We start from the raw sequence: 24,429 nt of genomic DNA, 5'->3' as shown, positions 1-24,429 counted from the left end.
GGGTCGCAGACCTGGGGGAATGGAATCCTGTCAAAGCTACTGATCTGGACTTCTCGGAGTTATGGGAGGAGGGGAGAACGGGGTGGGAGGAGGAAGCTCTCAGCGTGACAGGATCCATAGGAATTCTCTTTTCTCTCCTCTCACCGCACACCCTGCCTATTTAAAAAATTAGAGCGTGTTGAGTACGTACTGGATTACTCATAGGGTCTCCCCCCCACACACACACTACTTTCCGGACGCAAAACCGTGATTTGGATTTCTAATCGCCCTATAAAGCTCCAGAGGCGGCCAGGCACCTGCAAAGAGCCTCGCCGCCTCCCAGACGCGCGGCCCCCGCGAACAGCCGCCTCGTGATTTCCCCGCGGAGCCGGTCCCCGCCTCCCCACTCCACCCCCGCCTCCCCCGAGCCCAACTCCCTCCTCTCTCGGTCTCTCTCCTCTCCTCCTGACGCTCGTGTGCGGGACAGAGTCAGCAAGAGTGAAGACGACTGGAGGTGACGCCGGACACATTGCGCTTGGGGCCGTATCGGCCGAACGTGTGCTGTGTGCGCTGCGCGGAGGAGCGGCGGGAGCGCCGGATCGTGGCGCCCGAGTCTAGGCTAGTAAGTGCCTCGCCGCCCGCACTTCCCCAGCGTTCCCCCTCTGCCTTTCTGCTGGGACCTCTTCTGTAGAGTCTCGGCCACTTATCCCTATCTCCTAGCCAGAGGAGTGTGTCTCACCTGCCCTAGAGCAAGCTGTTTGTGGGTGCGCGGTGCTGTGTCCTCCTCTCTTCCTTTCCCCTCCCTCGGGGTTCCTGCCTTACGCGGAAGTGTGGCCCCTGGTCTTCCCAGGGAAGGGTTAGCGGCAGACGCGTCTCCGGAGTGGTAACCTGTTACTTCCCCAGCAGCGGCGAACCGCTGGAAGATCTCCTTACCGTGCTGCGTGCCGGGGTGCACGCGGGGCTGAGTGAGGGGCGCGAGGCTGGTGGAGGCGGCGGCCAGCCCACACTTCCTCTTCGGGGTCTTAGGTCCACCCAGATTCGCCCGCCTTCTCTCTGTTCTGGGATTTTAAACCGTCTGGTGCCGGCGCCACTGCCGCCGCGCCCAAGTGGGGCGCTGCGCTGCGTTCGCTCCTTGTCCGCTACCTCTTGCGCTCTGGGCGCAAGTTCGTTTCCCTGGTGATTCTCCCCTTCCCCTCCTCCTTTTTTTCTCTCCTCCACTAGGTTGGGGTCTGTACGGAGAAAATTCTGAGGTTCTCGGGGCCGGGAGGGGGTCAAGGTGAAGCAAAAAACCCCATCGAAACCTGAACCGTACCTCACCCAGGCTTTATGGCGACTCAGAGACGGGTGAGACGAGATGAGCGAGGTTCTAACTTGCTGTTTTCAGGTTGTCCGAAGTGCAGGGTGACCGACCACGACAATTCCCCCCTCCCCTTGCCAAAGTCATAGAGAGAACATATAGGAGTCGGCCTTTCCCCCTCTCTCACCTTGTCCCCGGGCCCTGGAGTAGATAGAGTCCTTCTTTCCAGGGAATTAGCCAGACACAACAACGCGATCCAGACACCGAACCAGACGTGCCCGCCCCGTGCGCCGTCCCCCCGCCCGCCTGCTGCTGAGAGCCCAATGGGGCTTGTCGCCCGCTCGGCTCCAGTGTCGCGCACTGAGCCTGCCTTGTCCTCCTAGCCGGGTCCTCCGCGCTCTCGCGACCCTCCCTGGCCTTCGTGCCCCCTGGTCTCCGCGCTGCGCTCCAGGTCACCCTGCTGCGCGAGTGGACTGGAGAGCCGCCCCGGCTACGTTGCCGCCCGCCCGCGAGCTCGCGCACACGCCTTCCCCTCCCCGCGGCGCACCCCAGCCCCGCTCACTAGCTGCCCTTCCTCCCTCATCTGTCTTTCGCGCCCCTGGCAGCTCAGCGGTCGCGGGAGCGGCGGTCCCGCAAGCCTTCCACGAACAGCTCTCGCTTCTCCTTGCAGCCCATTTCTGAGCCTGACCCACCGAAGACTCTGGACAGCAGAGGCCCCGGCACCAACAAGCTGATGGCGTCGTCCACCCCGTCCTCATCCGCCGCCGCCCCCAACGCGGGAGCGGACCCCAATACCAGCAACCTGCGCCCTACAAGTAGGTCTTGCCCCAGTTTCACGTTCACATCTCTGGGAATGTGAGGGCACTGGAGGCTTGGGGTGGGTGCGCTGGCGAGAAATAGGGGAGAGCGCAAAGGTGGAGAAGGGAGACACGGGATGTAGGGCCCTGACCCAGAGCCTGGCCAGAGGTCACTCCGCTGTCCTAGATGCTGGCGGCTCCAGGGGCGCCCGAGAGAGCTGTAGCCACGCAGACTGGCCGCAGCCATGGTGGGGGGCTCCAGGGCGAGGGAGGGACCCGAGGCATTGAGCGTGGTGTGGTGTGATGTGGTGTGGTGTGGTTTCTTTGCGCGGCGGGACAACGAGCATCAGGGCAAGGGGAGGTGTGAGGCGCTGGGCGCTCCGGCGGGAACACAGGATTGTGTATATTCGCCTTTCGTTGGACGGAGCTCAGTCCCCCTCCTCGCCTCCTTCTGCTCCTGTTCGGTATTCCAAGTCTATAATCAGCGGAAATTTCGATGTTAATTGCAGCTTTTAGAATACTCAGGGCCCCTAATTGCCCCAAATTTGCGTCGAGCTGTTGACGAGTGAGGGAGAAATCAGGGGCGGGAAAGGTGCATAAAATGGCTCGGCTCGAGGCTGAACGTTTCAGACAATTACATCTCTGAAACGAGAAAGAAAAACGACAAGTGGGCAGCACACAGAGTGGTGAGGAATGAGGAGAGGGCGCCCCTTTCCCTTCTCAGGTTTAGGAGACCTGGCAGCAGGTGACACGTCCAGAAGAGGGGGCCGATAAAAGAGGAAGCGGGTACGATTGTCCTTCAGCCCATTTCCAGAGGCTGGAAATGAAAGATTTCTTTTTCTATGTTAGACTGAAATGTTCTTACTGTCGTCCCCCCACCCCACCCCCCAGTCTCTTCAGTTCTAGGCAGTAATGGCCCCAGAATTTATATAGCGAAAAGGTGTAGGGAAGAGTGTGTGATTAAAAGGAGGGCTTCCTGCTTTCACGGTGTTTCCTATAACCGTGAGAGATGGTCCTTTTTCATTGTCGACAAAGAGAGAAGCTGCTCCCCTCTAAGCCCCCTTTCCAGACCATTGATGCAGCCACTGGCTTCCAGGAAAGACGCTTTCTTTAAATCCTCAGGCTACGTTCCAGTTTCCCCACAAATAATGACCCTCCATCCCAGGCTACAATTACCCACATAACAAAGAGGGGCCCGGATGGCCGCCAGGCTTGGTGGCACCGGAGCTGGGCACGGGCGGAGCCGGACAGAACAGGCCCAGCGGAGCGCGAGGCCTGCGCGCCTTTTGTCTGTCTGCTCTAGTCTGAATGGATTTCTTTCCCCGTCCTCCCTACATTTCCCGCCCCCCCCTTGTTTTTTATTTCTTTTTCCCCCCTTTTCTTCCGGACGAGCTTTGGCTGTCGTTGCGTTCCCCGAATCTGGTGCTACCACTGCCTGGCACCCTCCTGCCGCAGGGTTTCTGTGCCCAGCCTCGGGTCAAAGACTCAGCAGACGCACTGACCCGAGTCCGCACGTGGCCAGGCGCTCCTTGGAACCGCCGCTGCGGAGAGAGGAAAGCCGAGTGCCAGGCAGAGAAGAAGCAGTGGGTCGCTGTCCCAGGGAACACCCCCTCAGGGCCCCTAATAGCCCAGCCTAGGTTGGCGGTGAGCGCGCGCTGCTCCTCACTGGCCTGCAGACACACCTCCTCCCTCCCAGCCCGCTGGCTTCTCTGCCCCGCCAAGACCAGCAGCTTCGGCTACCTTGCTTAGCCTGTATCTCCAGCCACCCCCTAATTCCGGGGTGGCTCCTTGACTCTACATCAAAAGCTACAAGTTCCTTCTCTCCAAGTCCCTTTGCTGTAGCTCCTAGTTCTCAAAAGCATTGCCAAACCTCTCAATTCCAGTCTCGCAGCTGAGTGACCTTGGAAAACTTTCTTACCCTCTCGGAGCCACAATGTTGTTATTTGTTTAAAAAAAAAAAAAAAAACACTTAAATCTACACTCCTCGACCGATTTCACAGGGTCAACGTGAACATTAGATGAGGTCGTGTTTATCTTTACCGGCTGGGAATTATTATTAGGGTTTTGCTTTGGGACCGATTTCCTGCCTGTCGTGGGGACCCATCAGCGACACCCTGTCTTTCAGACGTCAGCCTGAGTCCTTGGCTCTGTGGTGTCAGGAATTGAATGGATGTCACTCTCCTTATCGCAGCTAGCACCCGTGCGAGGTTACAGACCCACAGACCCGGGGCGGGTGGGGGAGGGGAGCGAGGGGGGCGTTGTGTTGGGGGCTGGGGCTTTGCTCAGGGCCCACTCTCACCCCCACCTCCACCCCGGGGCGCGCCCTCCGGGCTTGGGGCTGCTATTCTTGCTCTTTGTTAGAGGTTGAACCTGGAAGGAAGGTACTCAAAACAGTTGCCAAAAAGAAAATCCCGCGGCTCCTGGGTCGAGCTCGGCTGTAGAGGAATGATTCCTGATTTCCTCTGCTGTTGCCGCGCCCCCTCCGACACGCCCGACCTCGGGCTGGGGCCCAGGCGCGGGAAGGGTTAATGGGGGCCAGACTGGGAAGGGTGGGCAGAGGTGAGGACTGGAGGGGCACCATTGTCTCCCGAGTCCGGCTCTGACTGAGAGGCAGCCATGCGAGCCCGATCATCTAGTCAAATACTATTTTTCACCCAATTAATTCTTGAACTCTGCCGCGACCCCATTTCATGCCAGTTTATTTTAAGCTGCCAGTCGACTGGAGACCCGCCAAGAAATTATGAGACGTTTCGGTCCCAGATGCCTCCGTGTTCCCTTTCTGGGCGGTTGTTGTCCGCCTTGGAGCCTGAGGGGCCGAGGCCGGGCCTGGCCAGTGGGCGCTGCAGGAGGCCCAGCGGGGCCCTTTGCGCGCGGAGGCAGCCGGCTCCCCATCCCCCGCGGGGTCGCCTGGGGGCCCACAGGGGCGTCCGTGACTGAAAGCGAGAGAAGCGAGTGATGGGAGTTCAGAGAGCACGTGTGTGCTTGTCTGCCCCAAATGGGGAGGGGGGGGGCTTTGAGTGAGGAGCTCCCGCCCCGCGAGAAAGCCCTTGTCCCCCACTAACCGCGCTTCTCTCACTCTTTCTTCCCAGCGTACGACACCTGGTGCGGGGTGGCCCACGGATGCACCAGAAAACTGGGGCTCAAGATCTGCGGTAAGTGACGAGGTGGCGGGGTGCGCGGCCCTTGGCTGTGAAGACTGTGAGGTGCGCGCTGAGGCTGAGAGGACCCTGGTTTTCTAGTGTAGCCGCAGACCCCTTGAGCTCCATCCAGGCTTCGGGCTGCCTTCGACCGTCCTCGCCTCCCTAAGCCCTAGTCAAGGGAGCTTGGCACCCAGTGGAGGGACCACTGCGCACCAGGAGCGGGCGCGAGCGCCCCCGCGAGGCAGCCCCGCTCTCCGCCCTTTGCCCTTGTCATCCTGCCGGGGGCCACGTCTCCTAGGCTGAGAAGACTTAAACTGATCAGGTTTCCCTAGAAATCAGACCAGAGGTACAGGATCTGCCTAAACCGGTGACCTACTCCTCTCCCCATTCTCCTCTCCACTGAGTCCACCTCCCCCGAAGCGCGCTGAAAGTGACCTTTTAGACGCTAGGCTTTTGCCCGAGAAATCGTAACTGACTCAGATTTCTCGTTTTGGGGGCCCTCAGAGGGGAAGGGGGAAAATTGCCTGCAGCCCTTGTTGGCCTTCCAGGAGGAGGTGTCAGAGGTGAAAGCCTAAGGGCGCCCTTTTCAGCACAGAGGGGAGGCGTGAGGCTGTGAGTCCTACACGGTTTACCCAGGAGGAAAGAAAATAAATCTGGAGAGCCAGAGAGGAAAAGACATTGCTCTCCGGAGATGTGAGGGTCTGGAAAGAAAATGCCCGTAGTCTTTTTTTTTTTTTTAAGGGAATAAGGAGATTTGTTCGAAGGGACACAGCTGAGTGCCTCCAAGTGAACAATGAGGACTTGCTTCCTCTGTTACATTTCATCGTCTAAAATTCTCTGGCCTTATCGGGCCAGAAAATACGGATGGCCCCGGGCAGGGGGTGGCGAGGCGGGGGAAGATTAACGAGGGGCTTATTAAGAAGCCATCCGTCAGCGGCTGCGCGCGGGAGATAGCGGTGGAGCTTGCGCGGGCGCGCACCAGGGCCTCCTCGGTCCCGGTGTCCGCTGCAGCCCGGGGCGCGTCTGCTCGAGACCCGAGCTTCTCAGCTTCCTAAGATCAGGAGGGTCTCGCAGGGCTTGAGGATGGCAGCAGAATGAGCTCTGAACAGAGGACTTAGTCGCAGCCCCTTGAAATCATCCCTCCATGAAATCATCAGCCAGCTAGAATTTACATTTAAGCAGGGGAGACTAACTTACACTCTGCGCTAAACAGGTCTCCCAGGATTTTTTTGGAAAGCCCAGCCTCCCGGCGAGGTGGCCATAGGGTTCCACCCAAGTCTCCAGGACTTGGGAGGCCCTCATGACGAGGCTGGGCAGCCGCTTGGGCAGACCTTTGTTCTATAAATATCCCACTCCCCCCTGCAGTTAATGGCCTGTTTCGCGCCAGGTCCCTTTGGCGCTACGCTCCTGCAGCCGTCATTGTCATGCAGCTGGGCAAGCAAAACTGAGCCCTGGGCGCCCACCAGGACGGGATGGTGAAGGGGGCGGGTGTGAGGGAGACGCTGTGAATGGAGGCAGCCGTCCCTGCTGCTGCAGGAATTGTGAGAGGTGTGACTCCCATTGCCTCGAGGGGGCGGCCCTTGTCCGTCTCTGCCTCAGGCCAGGGCAGAGGCAGACCTCTTGCAGCCAGGGCTACAGTTCCTCTGGGTCTGCGGAAAGAAAAGACTTTAAGGACCCTTTTGAGGACACATCTGACATTCAAAAAGAAAAGAGCTTCACTGGGTCCAGAAATACAAGCTTCCGGGAAATTAGGTTTTCTTTACCCTCCCTCTCTCCTAGTGTCACGAGGGAGAATTCTTGGGCTCTTGAGAATTTCTATTCTCAGAGACAAGGGAGCTCGGGTAGTCTAGTGACAAGAAGCTGCATGAGCGGCCATCCCAAAGGCATGTGGTTCGAGGGCACCAGCTGTACCACAGAAGGATAGGCAATCTCCTCCCATGCAGTTTACTGCCTCTGAAAACCCGCTGGGGTGTCAGCTGTGGGTTCTTTCCGACTCTACAGTACACAGCACCATTCTGAGAGATGGATAGACACAGTGACTGCAGCAATGGGCTCAAGTGTGTCTGAGATGGTGAGGATAGGATAGATAGAACCAGATTCCTGTCTGTTGTTCATATGGCCACTAGGAGTCACACTGGACTGGACAGCATCTAACAACAACATTCTCAGAGTTGTTTCTCTGTTCCTTTCCCCCACCCCTTAGAACACTGTCATTTCAGAAACATTTGCAACCCATGAGATAGGAGCTGAGGGCCTAGGTGACTGTGGAGGAAATTGCCCCCAGCTAAATAAAGTTTGGGCCACAGATTAGTTTTCATATCTCAAAAAACAAAAGACCAAGAAGATTTAGGATGTGTACATTAAGTCAACTCGGATAATACTTTTTAATCTAGCAGATTTAACCCTGGATACACACACACATACACACACGCACGCACGCACACACACACACCTCCTAGACCTATGGGCTAGGAGGATGCTCTCTTGACACACCCACAGGGGCTGGTTTGATCTAGTACTTTAGGAGAGAGACTAATGGCCCTCCTTTTACCACCACACCCATTGTCATGGGTAACCAACCTCCATAAGTGTCTTCTGTGCCCTTCCAAGGTCCAGTCCTCTATCTCCCACCCATCTTGAAAACCTAAGGAGTAAGACAGCTAGAAATTCCCTTAGTTGCAGTACTGGTACCCCTAGCTCTGGAGGCACACTACCCCCAGAAGAATAATCAGATAGAATAAACTGAGGGGCTTGCCAGAAGCTGGAGAATGTCTTTTGGCCAAGACATGACCTAGAGAGAATGAGACACGGGGAGCTCCAGCTTCTGCCCAGGGCTCTGCTAACTTATCACTGTGTCCTTGAACCTCCATCACCTGTCTATGTAAAGATCTCCAATTGGCTGCCAATCACAGCTGCCAGGCTCTTTAGCTGGCACTGTGTGTGTGGTGGAGTGTGTATGTGTTTACATTTTTTATTCGTTTCCAACTTATAAAAATAGAGACACTTCAAATATTCTGGTTCTTCTTGGGGGTGAAAAAGAGGGAGTATGACCTGGCAGAGTGCTCTTAGCTCAGAAAAATAAGAAAAAGAGCCCTTCCTCCAAGCAGATGCAGCTTCATGCCAGGGCACACCACCCCCTTGGCTGTCCGCCCTTTATGTGATGCACAATTGACAGCCCCATAGGAAAGAGCTGGCTGCTTCCTTTAAGTGGCTATGTGCTCACTCCAGAGAGCTCTGGTGGACTAGTCTGTAGGGATTGCACTGCTAACCCAAAGGCTATACGTCTCTGGTAGTTCAAATCCAGCAATTCTGAGGAAGAAAGATGAGCAGTCTCCTCCTATGTCCTTTCCAGCCTCCTGAAACTCAATAGAGGGTCAGCTATGAGTCAATTCCAGGAATGGGTTGGTTCCAACTCAGCAGCAATGAGATTTTGAGTTGAGATGTCCCCTCCACTAATCTCTGGGTTCTTTAGGCCTTTGCTTTTGGAGGGAGGGGTAAGAAACCCACAGTAGGTGCTCCCCTTGACTTAGAGGTGAGTGGGATCAAGAGAGGGTTTGCCTCTTTTTGTCTCTTCAGCTATAAACTGACAAATGCAACTGCACTCTGGCTTCCCCCTAGCTCCCTCTTGACCTTTAAGAATAGCAAATGCCTCAGTTGGAGATTACCAGTCACCCACAGTCTGGCTGTGGAGCCAGAGAGCACAGTCCACTTCCATCTTTGTGGCCCTGCTTGGAGCTTTTTTCAGTTAGCAATGTTGTCAAAACACTGACACCCAAGGTCACCCACCACCTTTCTGTCCTTGGAGAAGAATCTGGTTCCTTCTAGGCCTCGCAGAGTTCTTCTGGTCCCTGGTAGCTGAAAAGAAATCTTTTCCAAAGCAGGATAAAAGAAATCTAGAAAAGGAATGACAATATACACGTGAACTGTTTACATAAGCAAATGAATACGTTTCTTCCTTGGATTGTAATCAAAGTAATAATGCTATTTGTAATATAATTACAGATGTTTATAGGCAATATTCTGTTCCTAGCACAGTGAAGGAAATGTGGTCCCAGAATGAGATACAAATGTAAAGTTATGTGACAGCTATAATCTCCTAACCCTATCAGGACATCTTTGGGAGGCTGTGTCAATATTTCCTTTGGGGATAATAGCCAAAGCCTAAATCAAGGTCCTGGCCCTGCAGCTGCCCATAAGAAAGGAGTTTCTAAAGCTCAAGGAAGAATTAAAATTTTTCTGAGAGTGACTCAGAAGCTCATCTAGAGGACAGAGACTAGAGAGTGGGCTTCAGATAGGCAGTTTTTTGCCTCCACTGTGCCACTTGGGTTTGGTCTTTCCTGTCTAGCAAATTCCACAGTGTACTGCTCTAGAACCAGAGACCAGTCTGAGAATGCAGGATGTTCCTGCATCCTCCAGGTGTCACTTCATTCCCGGGCAAATGAGTGTTGCTTCCTAGTTCTGGACTTTGGGCATTTGGGGGAAGAAAGTAGGAGAAGTGAGGGAAAGGATGTGACCTCCTTCTTTATAGCTAAGTGTGTGGTCGACTGATTTATTTTCCCCCTTTTGATGTCCTTTGGGGCTTTGGTGATAAGTTTAGAAGGTGCTGAGAACAATAAAGAGCCTGCTGCCTCTGCTTCCCAATTACGTCCTCCAAAAATAGACACTGGCTCCTGTGTGTGGGAGGATTCTAATCACCAAAACTTTCCCCTGCATGCTTTCTTCCTCCACCCATCCCCATTGAACTGCTGTCCTGGTGAAGCAAAGCTGAATTCCCCAGACTAACTTGTGCTTCCTGGTACCTCCTGGGACTTTTGTCTAAGCCTGCTTTGTGATGTGTGTGACTCCCCAAGGATCCTGGTATCTACAGAGACAGCTTGAGGGGTCACCAAGAAGCTTAGAACTTGCTTTCTGTTTCAACTGTGTTGCATTTGGGTGAAGATTGGGCAGGACTGAGAAGATGCTGAGGACAGGACCGCATTTGCAGGCCAGGAATCCTGAGGCGATGGGGGGGGAGGGGAACGTGTGCGCCAACTTGGCAGGTTCTCCAGCCCTTTGGCTCAGTTCTGCTTCTCTATTTGCTGAGGGTGTCATTTGTTATGCTCTTCTCAGGTAGGAGAGATTTCTGCTCCCTTTAAGCTGCAGAAAACCCACTTTGGACTTCAGAATTCATATCTCAAATTTTTTTTAAATACTTTGTCTTAATTGCAACCTAGGTTTTCATCAAGGACACATCTATGCCTATCCTGTCTGCTAACCTGTAGGCATTTGGAGCACAGAGTATCTGTGTAATTTGTCTGCCCTCCCCATCCTAAAAGCTTAGTGTCATGTCATTCACATCAGGAGCTGAATAAGCATTTATGGAGTTAAAAGTCACTACATAGATTTTAGAGCATACTTGTCTCTTTTGCCGGGATCTCTGTTCAGGAATACAGGGTAGTTCAGGAAGAAGGCTGTCCCCTATGTTTAGCTCTAAAAATTTCCATTTGTACACAGCCCTGTGAGCATTACCTGCTGCCTGAGTAAAGCACTGTCCCTAATGCCCAGGACTGGTCCTAGCCTCCTCCTCTCTCTGTAGATCCTCTTTCTTTCCACTCCCTGGTTGCATGGCACATAATTCCAGTGCTAGCAGCATTCTTCTCTGATTGCATCCCTTCCTTTGAAACCCCACCCTGGGGCTGGTTACTGGAGTGGAAGTTGTCCAGTTGACATAATTCCAAGTTCACTGTCACATCCTGAGAGCAGAATGGGCTTCACTTACCATTTTTCTCTCTTGCATGACTGGGTCTCTGCCATTGACTATCCCCTCCCCGCCTGAAGGTGAGTAGTGCCAGGGACACTGAATATAAAATGCAGACACTAGACTTCTGGAGAGACACAGAAGTGCAGGAACACCGCTTGGAGAGTCAAATTGGACCCAGAAGCTGATAGGAGGTGGGGTAGCCCAGTGCACTCCCTCTTACACAGCTTCTTGTGTCCTAGGCTTCTTGCAGAGGACCAACAGCCTGGAAGAGAAGAGCCGGCTTGTGAGCGCCTTCAAGGAGAGGCAGTCCTCCAAGAACCTGCTTGAAAACAGTGACCGAGATGCCCGCTTCCGGCGCACTGAGACGGACTTCTCCAACCTGTTTGCTCGAGGTAGTCCTCCCCCCCCCCCCCCCGCCCGCCCCATAGTGCTCTCTATTCCAAACCTTACGTTAGTTTCTGGACTTTTCCCTGAAACTTTACCTTGGGGATGCAGGGGGATAGTCAATACTTCTCTTTGAATCTTCATGGAACTTTTTTCTGGGAATTGGAATAGAATGGGCTCTATTCTTCTCAACTACCCCAGCTGCCCTCATTTTGGAAGTTGAGTGAGGTCAGTCATTAAAATAGTTGACTTATTCAAACAGCCCTTTTATTCAAACAGACATTTGCAGGGACCAGTATGAGTCATAGAATCTCAGAATCTGAACGAATCTGGCACATAAGAAATTCTATGGTTCCCTCAGGGTTGACCAAAAATGAAAAGACTCACCTTTGGTTGAGAAATGTGCGAACAGGCCTTATAGCTAAGGACTATCCTGAAATTAATTTTCTTTTGGGGGATTATTTTTTAACTGGTTACTGTTCCCTTCCAAAAAACACTGATCTCTGGAGTTGTTTTCTCCCTTCCCCTTTCAGTAGTTCAAAGGTAGACCCACCACTCTATAAGACCACAAAAGTAAAACTAGAACATTGGCTAAAATGTATCGTTCAGAGATAACCAGGGGAATAGACACAGAGTACCCTGTGCAGATAGGTGACCTGCTCTTGACCTATGGCTGACCTCTTCAGTCGGAGACATCTACAGTGCCTGCCCCTAATTAGGCACCAGCTTGTAACCCAGCAGAAGTTTATAACCTGTGCTGTGGCAGATGATGCTCAATGAGCTCCGAACATTCCAAAGTTCAGGCTCGAAAAGGTGAGCTCCAGAGAGAGGCAGGAGTCTCCTTCCACACCTTCCCAGGGCTACCTTTTAGTTCCCCTTTCCTGACTTGAAGACATCACAGAGGACCACCTCTTTAGGAGAAACATAAACCCTGCCCACAGGGACCTCATCTTCTGTTATCAGTAGGTCAAGCACATCAGAACAACAAACCAAAAGTCTAAGGTCTGAACCAGAGAAATAGAGACACTCTTTATACCAGGGAACCAAGATTTCTCCAAGCTTGTCAGTGGATAGCTGTAGCAGCAGAAAGCGCAAAACTTCTCAAAGTCTAAAACCGAGAAACTCTAGGAAGTGTATACAAAATGCTTATCTAAGTGCTTATGTTCAGCATCAACAGCAACCCCAGGTTACCTCAGTACACCATATTGACAGTAGAGTGCTGTACCACTTAGAAGAATGTTGTTGTGATGCTTAACCCTTGTGCCATTAGGGTGTCAAATGCCAGAACTGTTACCCATGGTAACAGACAGGTTAGAAGCCAGAGTGGCATCCACTTCCTAAACAACATGCCTCTGGAAACTCTATGAGCTTTGATAAATGACAGTAGTTGTAGAAAGGCTTCAGGCCTTTGGATCATAGGGTAGCTGTAGGTCATGCTCAGCTCTACAGCAGTCACCAACAACAGCAAGTGCATATGTGTTTTTATCTGGGAATATGGACAGGCCATGTTCAAACATGGCTAAGACATGAAGTCAGTCTTCCTCAGATTATCTATGGGTGTGTGTGTATTTGTATATATGCAATGTGTGTGTGTTGGGGGGGGTTCATTGTTATGTGCTGTCAAATGGGAAATGACTCATAGCTGACCCTCCAGCGGGTTTTCAGAAGCATTGGATCCCACAGAGCTTCCTATAGAATGTATATGTATATGTATATGTATATGTATATGTATATGTATATGTATATGTATATGTATAAATTTGGTGCTATGGTCACCTAGAGGGCAAAGGAGTTGCACCGCCAACCCAAAAGCAAGTGGTGTGAATCCACTGACTTCTCCTCAGGAGAAAGATGAGTAGTCTCCTCCCAAGCAATTTACAGTCTCTGAAAACTGGAGGTCAACTGTAAGTCAGTTCTCACTCAGCAGCAATGAGTGTTATATGTATATAGTCACACACACACACATGTTTACATATACATAGATAGAGAGATGATAGAGATAGATATAAGTCTAAAACTCCTGAAATAAAATTTGGCCTGTAAAGATATCTCCATACCTTTTCAATTTATATGCAGAACAGATCATTCTGGAGGCTGGGCTTTATGAGGAGGAATGTGGCATCAGAATTAGAGGAAGACTCATCAACAACCTACATTATACAGATGACACAATCTTGCTTGCTGAAACTGAGGAAAATCTGACACACTTCATGCAAAAGGTCAAGGACTATAGTCTTCAATATGGATTGAAGCTCAACATCAAAAACAGAGATTTTCACCACCGGGTCAATTGGCAGCACCATAATAGATGGAGAAGAGATTAAGGTTGTTAACAATGACAGCTTACTCAGCTCCACAATCGACACTCTTGGTACCAGCAGCCAGGAACTCAAAAGACGAATTGCACTGGGAAAATCTGCGATCAGGGACCTCTCCAGAATACTAAAAAGCAACAGTGTTAGCCTAGGGACTAAGGTGCGCCTGATCCGGGCCATGGTCTTCACAGTTACTTGCTGGACAATTACTTGCATCACGCAGCTGGACAGTGACTAAGGATGACAGAAGAAAAATTGATGCCTTTGAGTTGTGGTGCTGGAGAAGAGTCTTGAACATACCGTGGACTGCCAAGAAAACAAATAGGTCTATTTTGGGGAGTGTGAAACCAAGTTCCTCCTTGGAGGCTAGGCTTTTGAAGCTCCATCTCACTTTGGGCACATGGCCATGAGAGACCAGTCCTTGGAGAAGGATGTCATGCTTGGAATGATGGAGGGATAGTGCAGGAGAGGAAGATCCCAGATGAGATGGAGTGACACAATAACTGTGGCAATGAGGATAGGTGTGTTGGAGTCAGTGAGATTGGCTCAGGACAGGGCAGGCTTCAGAGCTGCTGTACATAGGGTCACTATGTGTAGCTAGCGACTTGATGGCCCATAACAACAGCACAACCACATAAAGATGTTGTTACTGACTAGGGCTTTCTCGGTCAAGGAAATCCAGATAAGTGGATAATAATCACTTTTTGTTTTACGCCCTCAGATCTGCTTCCAGCTAAGAATGGGGAGGAGCAAACTGTGCAGTTCCTACTGGAGGTGGTGGACATACTTCTCAACTATGTTCGTAAGACGTTCGACCGCTCCACCAAGGTGCTGGACTTTCACCACCCACACCAATTGCTGGAAGGCATGGAGGGTTTTAATTTGGAACTCTCTGACCACCCTGAATCCTTGGAGCAGATCCTGGTTGACTGCAGAGACACCCTGAAGTATGGGGTCCGCACAGGTAAGGATGCGAGTCAGGTGGACTTATGTGGTTCCTGTGCCTTCCACCCATCCCTGCAGATTTCCAGGGAGGAGCAGGAATCTCCTCTCTCGCTGAGTGCTCCGTGACCACAAGAATGACCAAGGACAGTGGCCGTCGGGCAAAGACTCTGGCAAGAATTTATCGTATCATTTATCATTGTAGAGTTTGATTGAAAATAGATCAATACATGTCAAAGCCTGTATAAAGACATGTTCATTCTTGGTTTTAGACTATTCACAACCTGAAGAGAGCAGATCAACTGATCCCTTACTATTATTAACCATACCCTCTTCATTTACATGCCTGTTTTAGTCTAATAAATCCTACTCGTGCCTATTCCTGACACAAATTGGGCTCATTTCCTTCCACTTCCACTGGCTAGGACATTAAATCAACCCTCCTCCTCTGTATTCTGTTTTAACCTCTGGAGTTTATTCACTCTTAATCACTCTGGAATATCTTATTTTCCACTTCTCTGTTTCCTTCCTCATTTTATAGAAACTCATTCTAATCAGTGCTTCTGGCCCAAGGGTTACTGTCCAGCAGCCTTAAGTCCAAGCACTTTGTAGATTTCTCTCTAGGCTGTTTCTAAGCCAAGAAGTGGAGTAATGATTGATCTTCTCTATAACTCTCTCCCCACTCCAGTCTGACATTCTTGCACTCCTGGGCAGAGGATGTATAGGATTTGGCAATCTGTGATGTTGTTCACAACAGGAGCCCCCAATGCCACAGTTAGCTCCTAGTTTATCCCTCTCTTTATCTGTCTTTCTTCCTCTCCTTTGTTTCTTCTTATTCTCTTAGTCATGTGCAGACAGATTTAAAACTAGAACTGGGGAAGATGGTAATAGAGCTGAGTGAGGCTATAGGATGTCAAAGCAGTGTTATAGTGAAATAATGAGGCTGACCACAAAGGCATTTTTAAAGAAGAAACTCATTGCCAGTCAATTTGGAACTGTCTGCTTGCTGACCCTCAAGTGGGTTTTCAGAGGCAGTAAATTATGTGGAAGGAGATTATTCCTCTCCCTTCCCTCCCTTGTCTCCTTACCCCCTACCTCTCGCGCAATTTCTTATAGACTAGGCCAACAGAGCTCCCTCTTTTAAAACGATGTTCTTGTTGTATACCATGGAGTTAGAACCCTGGCTGCCTGTCCAGAAGTTTTCAGAGACAATTAATCACAAGGGAGGAGACTTCCCATCCCTCTCCCACAGAGAAGCTGGTGGATTCGAACTGCATACCTTTAGGTTGGCAGAACTACTCCTTCTACTAAAACACCAGAGCTAGTCCCAAAGAACTTTTCCATTCAAGCAGCATTACTGGGATAAGTATGGCTTTATTACATAATAGTTCAGATGTTATAGAATTCATCTATCTGTGCAAAGTTTGTGTTGTTTGATTTTTAATGAAAAACACTCCCAGTAATGTAATCTTCCATTAACATAATCTCAGCTACATCTAATGGTTTCTTTTTTGACTGAGATCAAATAGTGTTATTTAGCAGAATAAAAGAGAATCCTCTATGCATGTTTTAGCTTGACTTCTTTCGTACAGATTTTTTTTTTTTGGCATATGATTCCACAGCAAGATAGAGACCACACATTTTTTTATCATTAAGGTTCAGAAGGCATTGTCCCTCAAAGAAAAAGATGTGGATTTTTCATAATAGCATCTCATATTGTTTGCACTATTAGAGCCTGTGGGACTGAAAGATTAGAGGTTCAAATCCAACCAGAAATGCCTCCAAAGACAGGCTGGTCCGTCTACTTCTAAAACACCAGTCACTGAGAATCCTATGGAGAACAGCTCTACTCTGGCAAATAGGAGTCGGAATGAATTCAAGAGTGATTGTGTTTTTCATAGTATAGGAAACAGAAGTGTCTCTGGTCAGAGCACTCTTGGAATCCTGTTATTCCAGTATATGATTTATCTATCTTATTTTTCATCCAAAGAATTCATAAATGAAAAATTCCTTAAAAGCAAACAGTATCATTGCTACACTCTAAAAAAATGAAAATTTACATTATCCTGAATTACTAATATGTTGTTGTTGTTGATTGCTGTTGAGTCGAGCACAACTCATAGCGACCCTCTGAACAAAAAGCCTGAAGCCCTCTACAAATATTTATCAAAGTTCATAGAGTCTCCAGAGGCATATTGTTTAGGAAGTATATGCTACTCCTGCTTCCAAAATTAATATAGTATCACTTTTCAAATTTCCAACCATCTCATGATTATGGTAAATTTTTTGGCTCGTTGTAATTTGTTAGAATCTCAGTCCTTCACTTTGTAGTTAGTTGTTATGTCTCCTAGTTAAATAGCTTTTCTCTCTCACATCTTTTTTCTTGCCATTTATTTGTTGAAAAACTTTCTTTTCCTATGAAGTATACCTCCTTTCTCCCCTACCTGACTTTAAGCCATTCCACTGTTCAATAACCTATCATATGTTATTTTCATGAAATATAGAGAACTGAAACTGAAACTAGGTCATTTTATTACTTCATAGAAATTACGATACAAGATTTTGGGGACTTAAGGTTTTGTACATAAACTAAAAGTAATGATTTTGTGGACTTTGTGTCTTTTTTATTTTAGTAGATAAAGAGATGATGGTTTCATTTTGATTCATGGGTGTTTATGTCTCTGTGCAACTTTTGCCTCTGCCATGCTACAAAGTTTAGATACAGTATCACATGTATCACAGTGCTGTCTTAAAAAAATAATTTTATTGAGTTTTCAAATGAGTGTATCCCAAACAAACTTTAATGGATTGCAACAAAATCAGTTATGTTGCAGGAGATCTCAGTGTGTTTTGTTGGAAGCAAAAGGTGGAGTGAAATGGGCTAGTATGACCCATTCATTCCACATGAATGCCTACACTCTGGGCTCATACTAAGTTACCTGTTTATGCTTCCTTTCTAAAAATGAAAATTATTATTCATTTTTGAGAACTCTTGTGATACAGAGATTGGTATATTCTGATATAAGAGTTATAGATGGTCCAGATCTTTTGAATTGCACATCTAGGGAAGCAGAGACTTTTACAGAGAGAGGAGTTAAACCAGGAACATTCAAGTACTAGCTCTCTGACAGTTGTTTCAGATGCAAAGGCAATTTCCACTGAAACAGAGCAGTCAGCATATCTTTCTAACACCCGTTCTCTGTCACACACCCCTAGATAATCTATTGTGTTGACTCCTTTTTGACAGCTGAGCCAAGCCTGCTGATGTGGGGTGAATTTTCTAGTGAATGCCAAGTTGGCCAAAACTTGGCAACAATCCCAAGCTTGCTGAGAATAAAGCCTTTTAAAAGTATTTTCTAGGTTGCAAAAGACTTCAGGGTTTATAGTAATAACAGTTATTTCACTAGCAACTCAATGAGTGAAGACTATGTCGACCTGTGTTTCACATAGATGCCACGTAATCTCAACAATAAATTAACAGTCACCTGACTCTAGATGGACAAAACCTCGCCATGCTCTGTGCCATATTTGACTGGACCAACAAAGAGATCTAAGGAGTGATGCCTTCCCCACAGCCTCAGCCTCAAAGCTGGCAGTGTCCTCAGATTTGGTTTGAGCCATGCCACAACCCCTCTCTAAGGTCCAGAGTCTCTTCTTTCTCAACAAAATCTTGATTCTGGAATTGTCCTTGGGATGTAAAGTTAAGAATTAAAACTGTTGTGGAGAAACACAAGACTCTCTGTAATCACATTCTGACTTGTAATTAAAAGAAAAAAAATGTGTCAGAGGAGTGTATCTGAAAATCACCAAATGAGATATTAGAAAGTGCAGTCAGTTTTATGGTACTGGGTTGTTTTTGTTTTTTCATTTCAATTTAAAATCATGATGCTTCATATGGGCTGTATTAACTTACCTTTACTTCCTAAAGATCCTGGGAACACTTTTTCAGACACAGCATTGAGGTGCCGTGAATATGGCTCCATGGGTCAGGTCTTTTCTTTTGAAAGAAGCATGAAAATCAGATTTGATTTTTTTTTTTTTACTTGTTGCTTACTTTATACTCACCTCTCTAGGTCACCCTCGCTTTTTCAACCAGCTCTCTACGGGATTGGATATCATTGGTTTAGCCGGTGAATGGTTGACATCAACTGCTAATACCAATATGTAAGTTCTAAATAAGCATCCGTGATGTATGGTTATTGCTTGTTGCTTTACAAATCCAGGCCCACACATTTTATTATAATAATAATTTTTAAATGGTGCTGGTCTTTTTCTCTCTCTTAAAATCTTTAAGGCTTGTTATCGTTCTTGTCAAATAGAAAATACTCAGACTGAATAACATAACTTAATAGCATGATCCTAAGAGATGATAATTCTAGCTTTCAAACTTAAGATTAAAAGATTCAAAATTCAGATTAAAAGAGCCCTTGTCTCTAAATGGTGTTAACGTTTTGAGATGTGATCCTGGTTCATTTTCCCATCCAGATACATTGATCTTTGTCACGTAAGTCATGTTTCCTCTTTACCGTAAAGCTGCCAGAAAGCCACAAGCCAGTGTTATCAAATCAATCTATTGTTTAAATAAAAATTCTACAATGAAATGTAGCAGGTATATTATATATTCATTTCAAAATGACTGTTTCTCAGGATTTGAGCTTTTTCTCCATATTGGTTTATATAGGCAGAATGGTTTTTTCAAAGTTTTTGTCAATTTTTTTGATGGTAACCCTAAAGGGATGGAACATGATCAGGGTTTTAGTAGCCACTATGGAGAAAGCAATGGGTGGTACAGTAGTAAAATTCTTACTTTTCATCTAAAAGACCAAAGTTCAGTTCCCAGCCAAGGCACTTCTTGTACAGCCACTCATCTGTCAGTGGTGCCTCGTGTGTTGCTCTGAGGCTGAGCGTGTTCAGCAGAGCTTCTAGACGAAGCTGGACAAGGAGGAAAGGCCTGGTGATCAACTTCTGAAAACCAGCCCATGAAAACACCATGGGGTCACAATGTCTTGATCCTTTTTGTGGAGTCTTCACGAGTCAGAAGCAGACTCCATGGCTAATAGTGTTACTCGTTATAGAAATATTTTTTAAAAAATGACCACTTGATTTTAAAGTTTATGATATCCCAGATTCCAAGACTTCCATTCTTGAGCCTGTGTGTAAGTTGAATTTGTGCCTAACTTGAAAGAGTTCTCAAACTCACTCATTGCCACCAAGTCTGGACCAACTCATAGCTGACCTTCCATTGGTTTCCTCGCATATTTTGGGCATGTTGCATGGAGGGTCTATTCCTTAGAGAAGGGCTTGATGCTTGGAAGGGTGGAGAGTTGGTGAAGGAGAGGAAAACCCTCATCCAGGTGGATTGACCCAGTAACTTCTACGATGGGCTCTTGTATGTCAGGAAGTGTGAAGATGGCACAGGATAGAACAGGGTTCAGATCTTTTGTTCGTGGGGTCGCTATGAGTCAAACTTGACAGCACCTTACAACAACAACAAATCATACTAAAGGAGATTGCCCATCTTTTCCCCTTGAAACCACTGGTGGATTAGAACCACCAGAGAGGAGCCGACTGTGGGTTATCAACACTTATCATAGAAGCAGCAGTCCCAACAGACCATCATATGCCACCAGAGTATCCTAACTTGGAACAATTAGGTATGGTCAGTGTCATTTAGTCAAATAGTATGTAGTGTGACTTTCTATGCATGAAAAACAAGAAATAAACACTTCTGGATACACTGAAACATTGTTAACAGAGTAGTACAGCCTGTCAAAAAGTAGCACCTGTTTGCTATTATGAGCCATTATTTGACTTTTTAATGTTTAATAGGCAACCTGGCAACTACAGATTGTTTGCAAGTCAAAATTCATAATCCAGGGATTATTTCTAATAAGTCAGAAAAGTGAATTTAGCTGAAACATTCTGTTATTTAAAAATGAAAAATTCATTTTAATTTTACTACAAAATGGCACGTTATTAGTGTGTAAGATATCCTGGAACAAATTAATCCCATCCATAAAACCTAAAGGACATTTTAAAATTATGTATTGATTGCATGTGTTCTAAAACGGTTAAGTGCTGCGTCTCTGTTTAGCCTCATTAAGAATAGTTTCTAATAATTAAAATATTTCTGCTTTGCTTGCTAATTTAAAGCAACAGAGGCAAATTTTTAAAAGTGAATGTGACAAACAAAGGCTTTAGTGTTAAAAGGCATAAGAGATTAAACTGATTGAAAATGAAAATGCGTTTTCACGCCTCCCTGCTTTAAGGCATGGTTAACTTCACAGAGCATTCATACTGGATCAGTATGCTTCTGGAAAGCAAAGAGGAAGTGAGGTTGGAGATGCAATTGCTTTTGTGTTTTTCTTGAACAAAAAAGCTCTCCTTTGTGGTCTTTACTGTATTAAGATTTGTGCAATTAAAATGTATAGAAAACACAGACATTGTAATACACTAATTATAACTTGAGAAGAAAAAATCACTAATGCTTAATTATAGCATCTAACACCAAGGAGCAATTTTAATTAGAAAGTACAGTTTTTAAAGACTCAACCATTTGGAAAATGAATGAGAAAAAGCATAAAAAGTATAATATATACATTAAGGCCTCATGTTAACATAGCCCTTGAATTCACCAATTGCTTTTAAATATGTATTGTGGAGGCCTCTTAGCTGCTATTCCTTTATATATATAGCCAATCTCAAATTAAATAAAAGGAACTCACTCCTTTGAACCATTTATAACCCAATACTCTCCTAAAAGACTTTTCTTCAACTAGAAGGATCTCACAAGTTTTCCCTTTTGTATGTGTTTATAAAATCAAAGTCATTTCCTCTTCTCTTGCCTCAGTTGAGCCATGAAGCACTGAAATATGTCCCAGCCATCTGAGGTCAAGGCCAGTTCAGCTAAATGACACATATAATTGCAGCTGAACAGAACAGTGAATGTTTATAAAATATGATCCGATTCCAGCAGATCGATAAAGAAGGTTATTTAAAATAGTGAAATAGTTTCTGTCCATTCTAGCATTGTCTGAAGAAGTAATAAGTATTATCTAGCCAGTTTCTCTGGAAGATCATGAAATGTGGCAGCACTGTCAGGAGCTTATGCAGGAATTTGTTCTCCTGTGACAGTTCCTTCCCCAGCGGGAAACAGTGTTCACAGTAAGTCCAAGAAATAAAATAAGAACAGGATCTTTCGCAGGGAGGATTTAATTGGTGATACAGTCATGTTTTGGGGGTGTGATATCATGATTGAATTTTGATGGCACTGGTAATAGAGAGTAACAACAATAATCCTACTAAAGTCTATTTAAAAAGAACTGTCTAAGATCTGAATTTTACATTTCAAGGGTAAGGTCAGACTGTTAGAATAGCAAGACTATTTATGGTCTTCATTTTATAGCTGCCTATACATACGGATTTGAGGTCTTTGAAGCAAGGGCCTAGCGAAGATCCAAAGAAAATTTCCCAAACGTGTAGTAACCTCTTGAATGTGCAGCAATTACCTTTCAAAACAGGGCTACCAAACACATTTGGGCAGGTTGAGCAGTGCCCAACTGTAAGAGCACCCTGCCCTTCCTGACAATACATACTATTAATGGCAGGATCTGTCACAGCTCTTGTGTTATGAGGTTAGGGTTTTAGTGCTTTATTTTTGAAGAAATTACACAGGAAAAGTTTTCTATGGGGCTTGTCAGTCATATTACACTCTAGGCAGGTTGTTAGAAAAGAACTGGAAGCAAGCAGTTCTCATTTGTCATAGAAAAGTAGCTGTGAAGTGAAAAGCTTGGGAATTCTGATTCTGAAACATATATTGAGATCTTCCATCACTGAATTTCTCTGGACCTCAGATTCCTCATCAGAAAAAATGAGAGATCATCATACTCATGCTCCAGTGTCTGAAGACTCGCTGCAAGTCTTAACTGTCTACCATCTGCAGGTTGCAGCACATACATGCCGGGAGGACAGCTCACTGTCATTGTTCAAAGTCCCTTCCTCTCATCTCTTTTCCTATCACTTATCATCTCTAGACACGAGAAAATGTTCACTAAGTGGTCCATAAATGTGTTATCCTCTAGGGTAAGGATAGACTGCCTGCCATGCTGGTGAAGAAGAAAAGTCAAAAGGAAGTGTCAAGATAGTCTACACAGAAGATTCTTTCTTTCTCTGATTAAAGTATTTCCAGTTTGCCAGTTGCCAAGAATCCAGGTTCCTCCCCTTTCTGATTCCATGTTGTGCTATCTCTTATCCTTAAAGATTCCTATGATCCGATCTGGCTGTGAAAGTTCTAGCCTTCATATATCTATCCCAGAACTCAGGAAGGAGGGAAGGAGGCAAGCAGGAGTGAAACAAGCCCTGAAGGAAGGGCCAGAAGGGAACACACTCCTGCTTCTCAGAAATCCTTCAGTTTCCCATAGTATCTCTTTAGCCACAGTTAGTACCATGGCTGAATAGGAAAGCTGGGAAAATATAGTCTTTGATTCAGATAAATTGGAGCCTTAAATAAAATTTGGGTCTGCTATTAAAGAAGGAAGGGGAAACTGATACTGGGTAGCAACCAGCAACTGTGCTCCAAGAGCACTGCAGCTTCCTGACAATCAATTTGTCTTTGTTCTGAGTGAACACCACTGGGAAGGTGAGTTGGACAACTGAAAAGGGCTGACTCACTGCCCTACTCAGAATATCAAAGGACTCAGAACTCTCCTTTTTTTCCTCCATGAATGCCACCATCCTACTGTTCCAAAACCTTACTTCCAATCCCATATTCTCATGCGTCAACCTAGGTCTTTTTGTAGGTTAAGTTTATGGTTCTGCAATTCCAAAATATAATCTTGTCCTCTGACTTTGGCACGTAACCAGCCCCTTAGGAATCCATATTTGACCTCTGATCTTTTGCGTTCCTCTGTTTTCATCTGCCATTTAAGGAAGGGGTTCGCAACTTGTGGTCTAGATTGCAAGAGGACAACCTCCTATAATTGTATGCAAAATGATGTACCTATTCTCAGTTGCTTCTTGGAGAAGAAAGCTATGTGCTGATAGCTTTCCGCAAATTCCAAAAGGGGTATATAAGCCTAGAAAAGTTAAAAACTGAGTCTCTGGGTAATCTTTAGACCTTTGATTAGGCAGTGGTGTAGACGACTCCCTGATGGTAAACATAGCCCACCATAGCAAGAAGGGTTCAAAGAAGTTTCAAGAACATCTCATTTGTCATGCTTGGCTTAGAATCAACAGCCATGGACAATTTGCCAGCTTCCAGGACTAAGATCATAACCAAGGATCAGCCAGTGTTAGCTGTTGGATACCTAACTCTTCAATTGTAGGCATAGACAGCCTAACAGCATCCATCCAGTTAAGACCAAGAAGATTCCTCCTCAAGGTTGTAACTGGTGTCTTAAATATCTCCACCTGGCATAAAATGGCAATTCAATAAGTATTTGTTGAACAAAACTCAAAGGAAAGTTTCAGAATTGGGTATCTAGCATAGATAAAGAACTAGAACTAGAAGAGATAAGTGTGATCTAAACTCTTTAAACTCTTCCTCCTAATTTGAAGGGTCATGACCATGCTCATAATCTTTAGGAAGGAAGATGAACTCATGCCAACCTGGGGCCTGAAATTCAAATCATGAAGCACAGGGCTGGATTAATCACTTGATTTCAGTCCCATCCTTTATTCTTTTCCAAATGGTCCCTGTCTGGCCATCTAACACCAGCTTGACTTTCAGCTCAATATTCATTCAATCGTTGAGAAAGTTCTGGTATTAAAATGCCTTCTTACCTTGTGATAGCCCCAGAGAACCTTCTTATTTGGTATTGTGAAATTCTAGCACATG

General features: G+C 46.7%; 1 protein-coding gene across 2 annotated transcripts in view; it reads left to right on the top strand.

Annotated features, from left to right (window-relative positions):
- Window positions 1–238: 238 nt before the first annotated feature.
- Window positions 239–24,429, top strand: part of GAD1 (glutamate decarboxylase 1 (brain, 67kDa)) — a 45,181-nt gene continuing 20,990 nt past the window's right edge. The window contains exons 1-6 of one of the 2 annotated variants that reach the window (XM_006878852.1): window positions 239–597; window positions 1,947–2,091; window positions 5,163–5,225; window positions 11,193–11,345; window positions 14,374–14,616; window positions 18,668–18,758. In XM_006878852.1, the coding sequence (XP_006878914.1) occupies window positions 2,010–2,091; window positions 5,163–5,225; window positions 11,193–11,345; window positions 14,374–14,616; window positions 18,668–18,758 (632 nt within the window). In that variant the 5' untranslated portion in view covers window positions 239–597; window positions 1,947–2,009. Of the gene's footprint in view, window positions 598–1,946; window positions 2,092–5,162; window positions 5,226–11,192; window positions 11,346–14,373; window positions 14,617–18,667; window positions 18,759–24,429 lie in introns of those variants that run through there. The other variant, XM_006878853.1, reaches the window with a different exon arrangement.

This window comes from Elephantulus edwardii, unplaced genomic scaffold (genome assembly GCF_000299155.1).
Source record: "Elephantulus edwardii isolate Elephantulus edwardi_28Jun2011 unplaced genomic scaffold, EleEdw1.0 scaffold00001, whole genome shotgun sequence".
Classification (NCBI taxonomy): domain Eukaryota; kingdom Metazoa; phylum Chordata; class Mammalia; order Macroscelidea; family Macroscelididae; genus Elephantulus; species Elephantulus edwardii.
The sequence above is the reverse complement of the archived record's forward strand: the minus strand, read 5'-3'. Positions and strand labels throughout refer to the sequence as shown.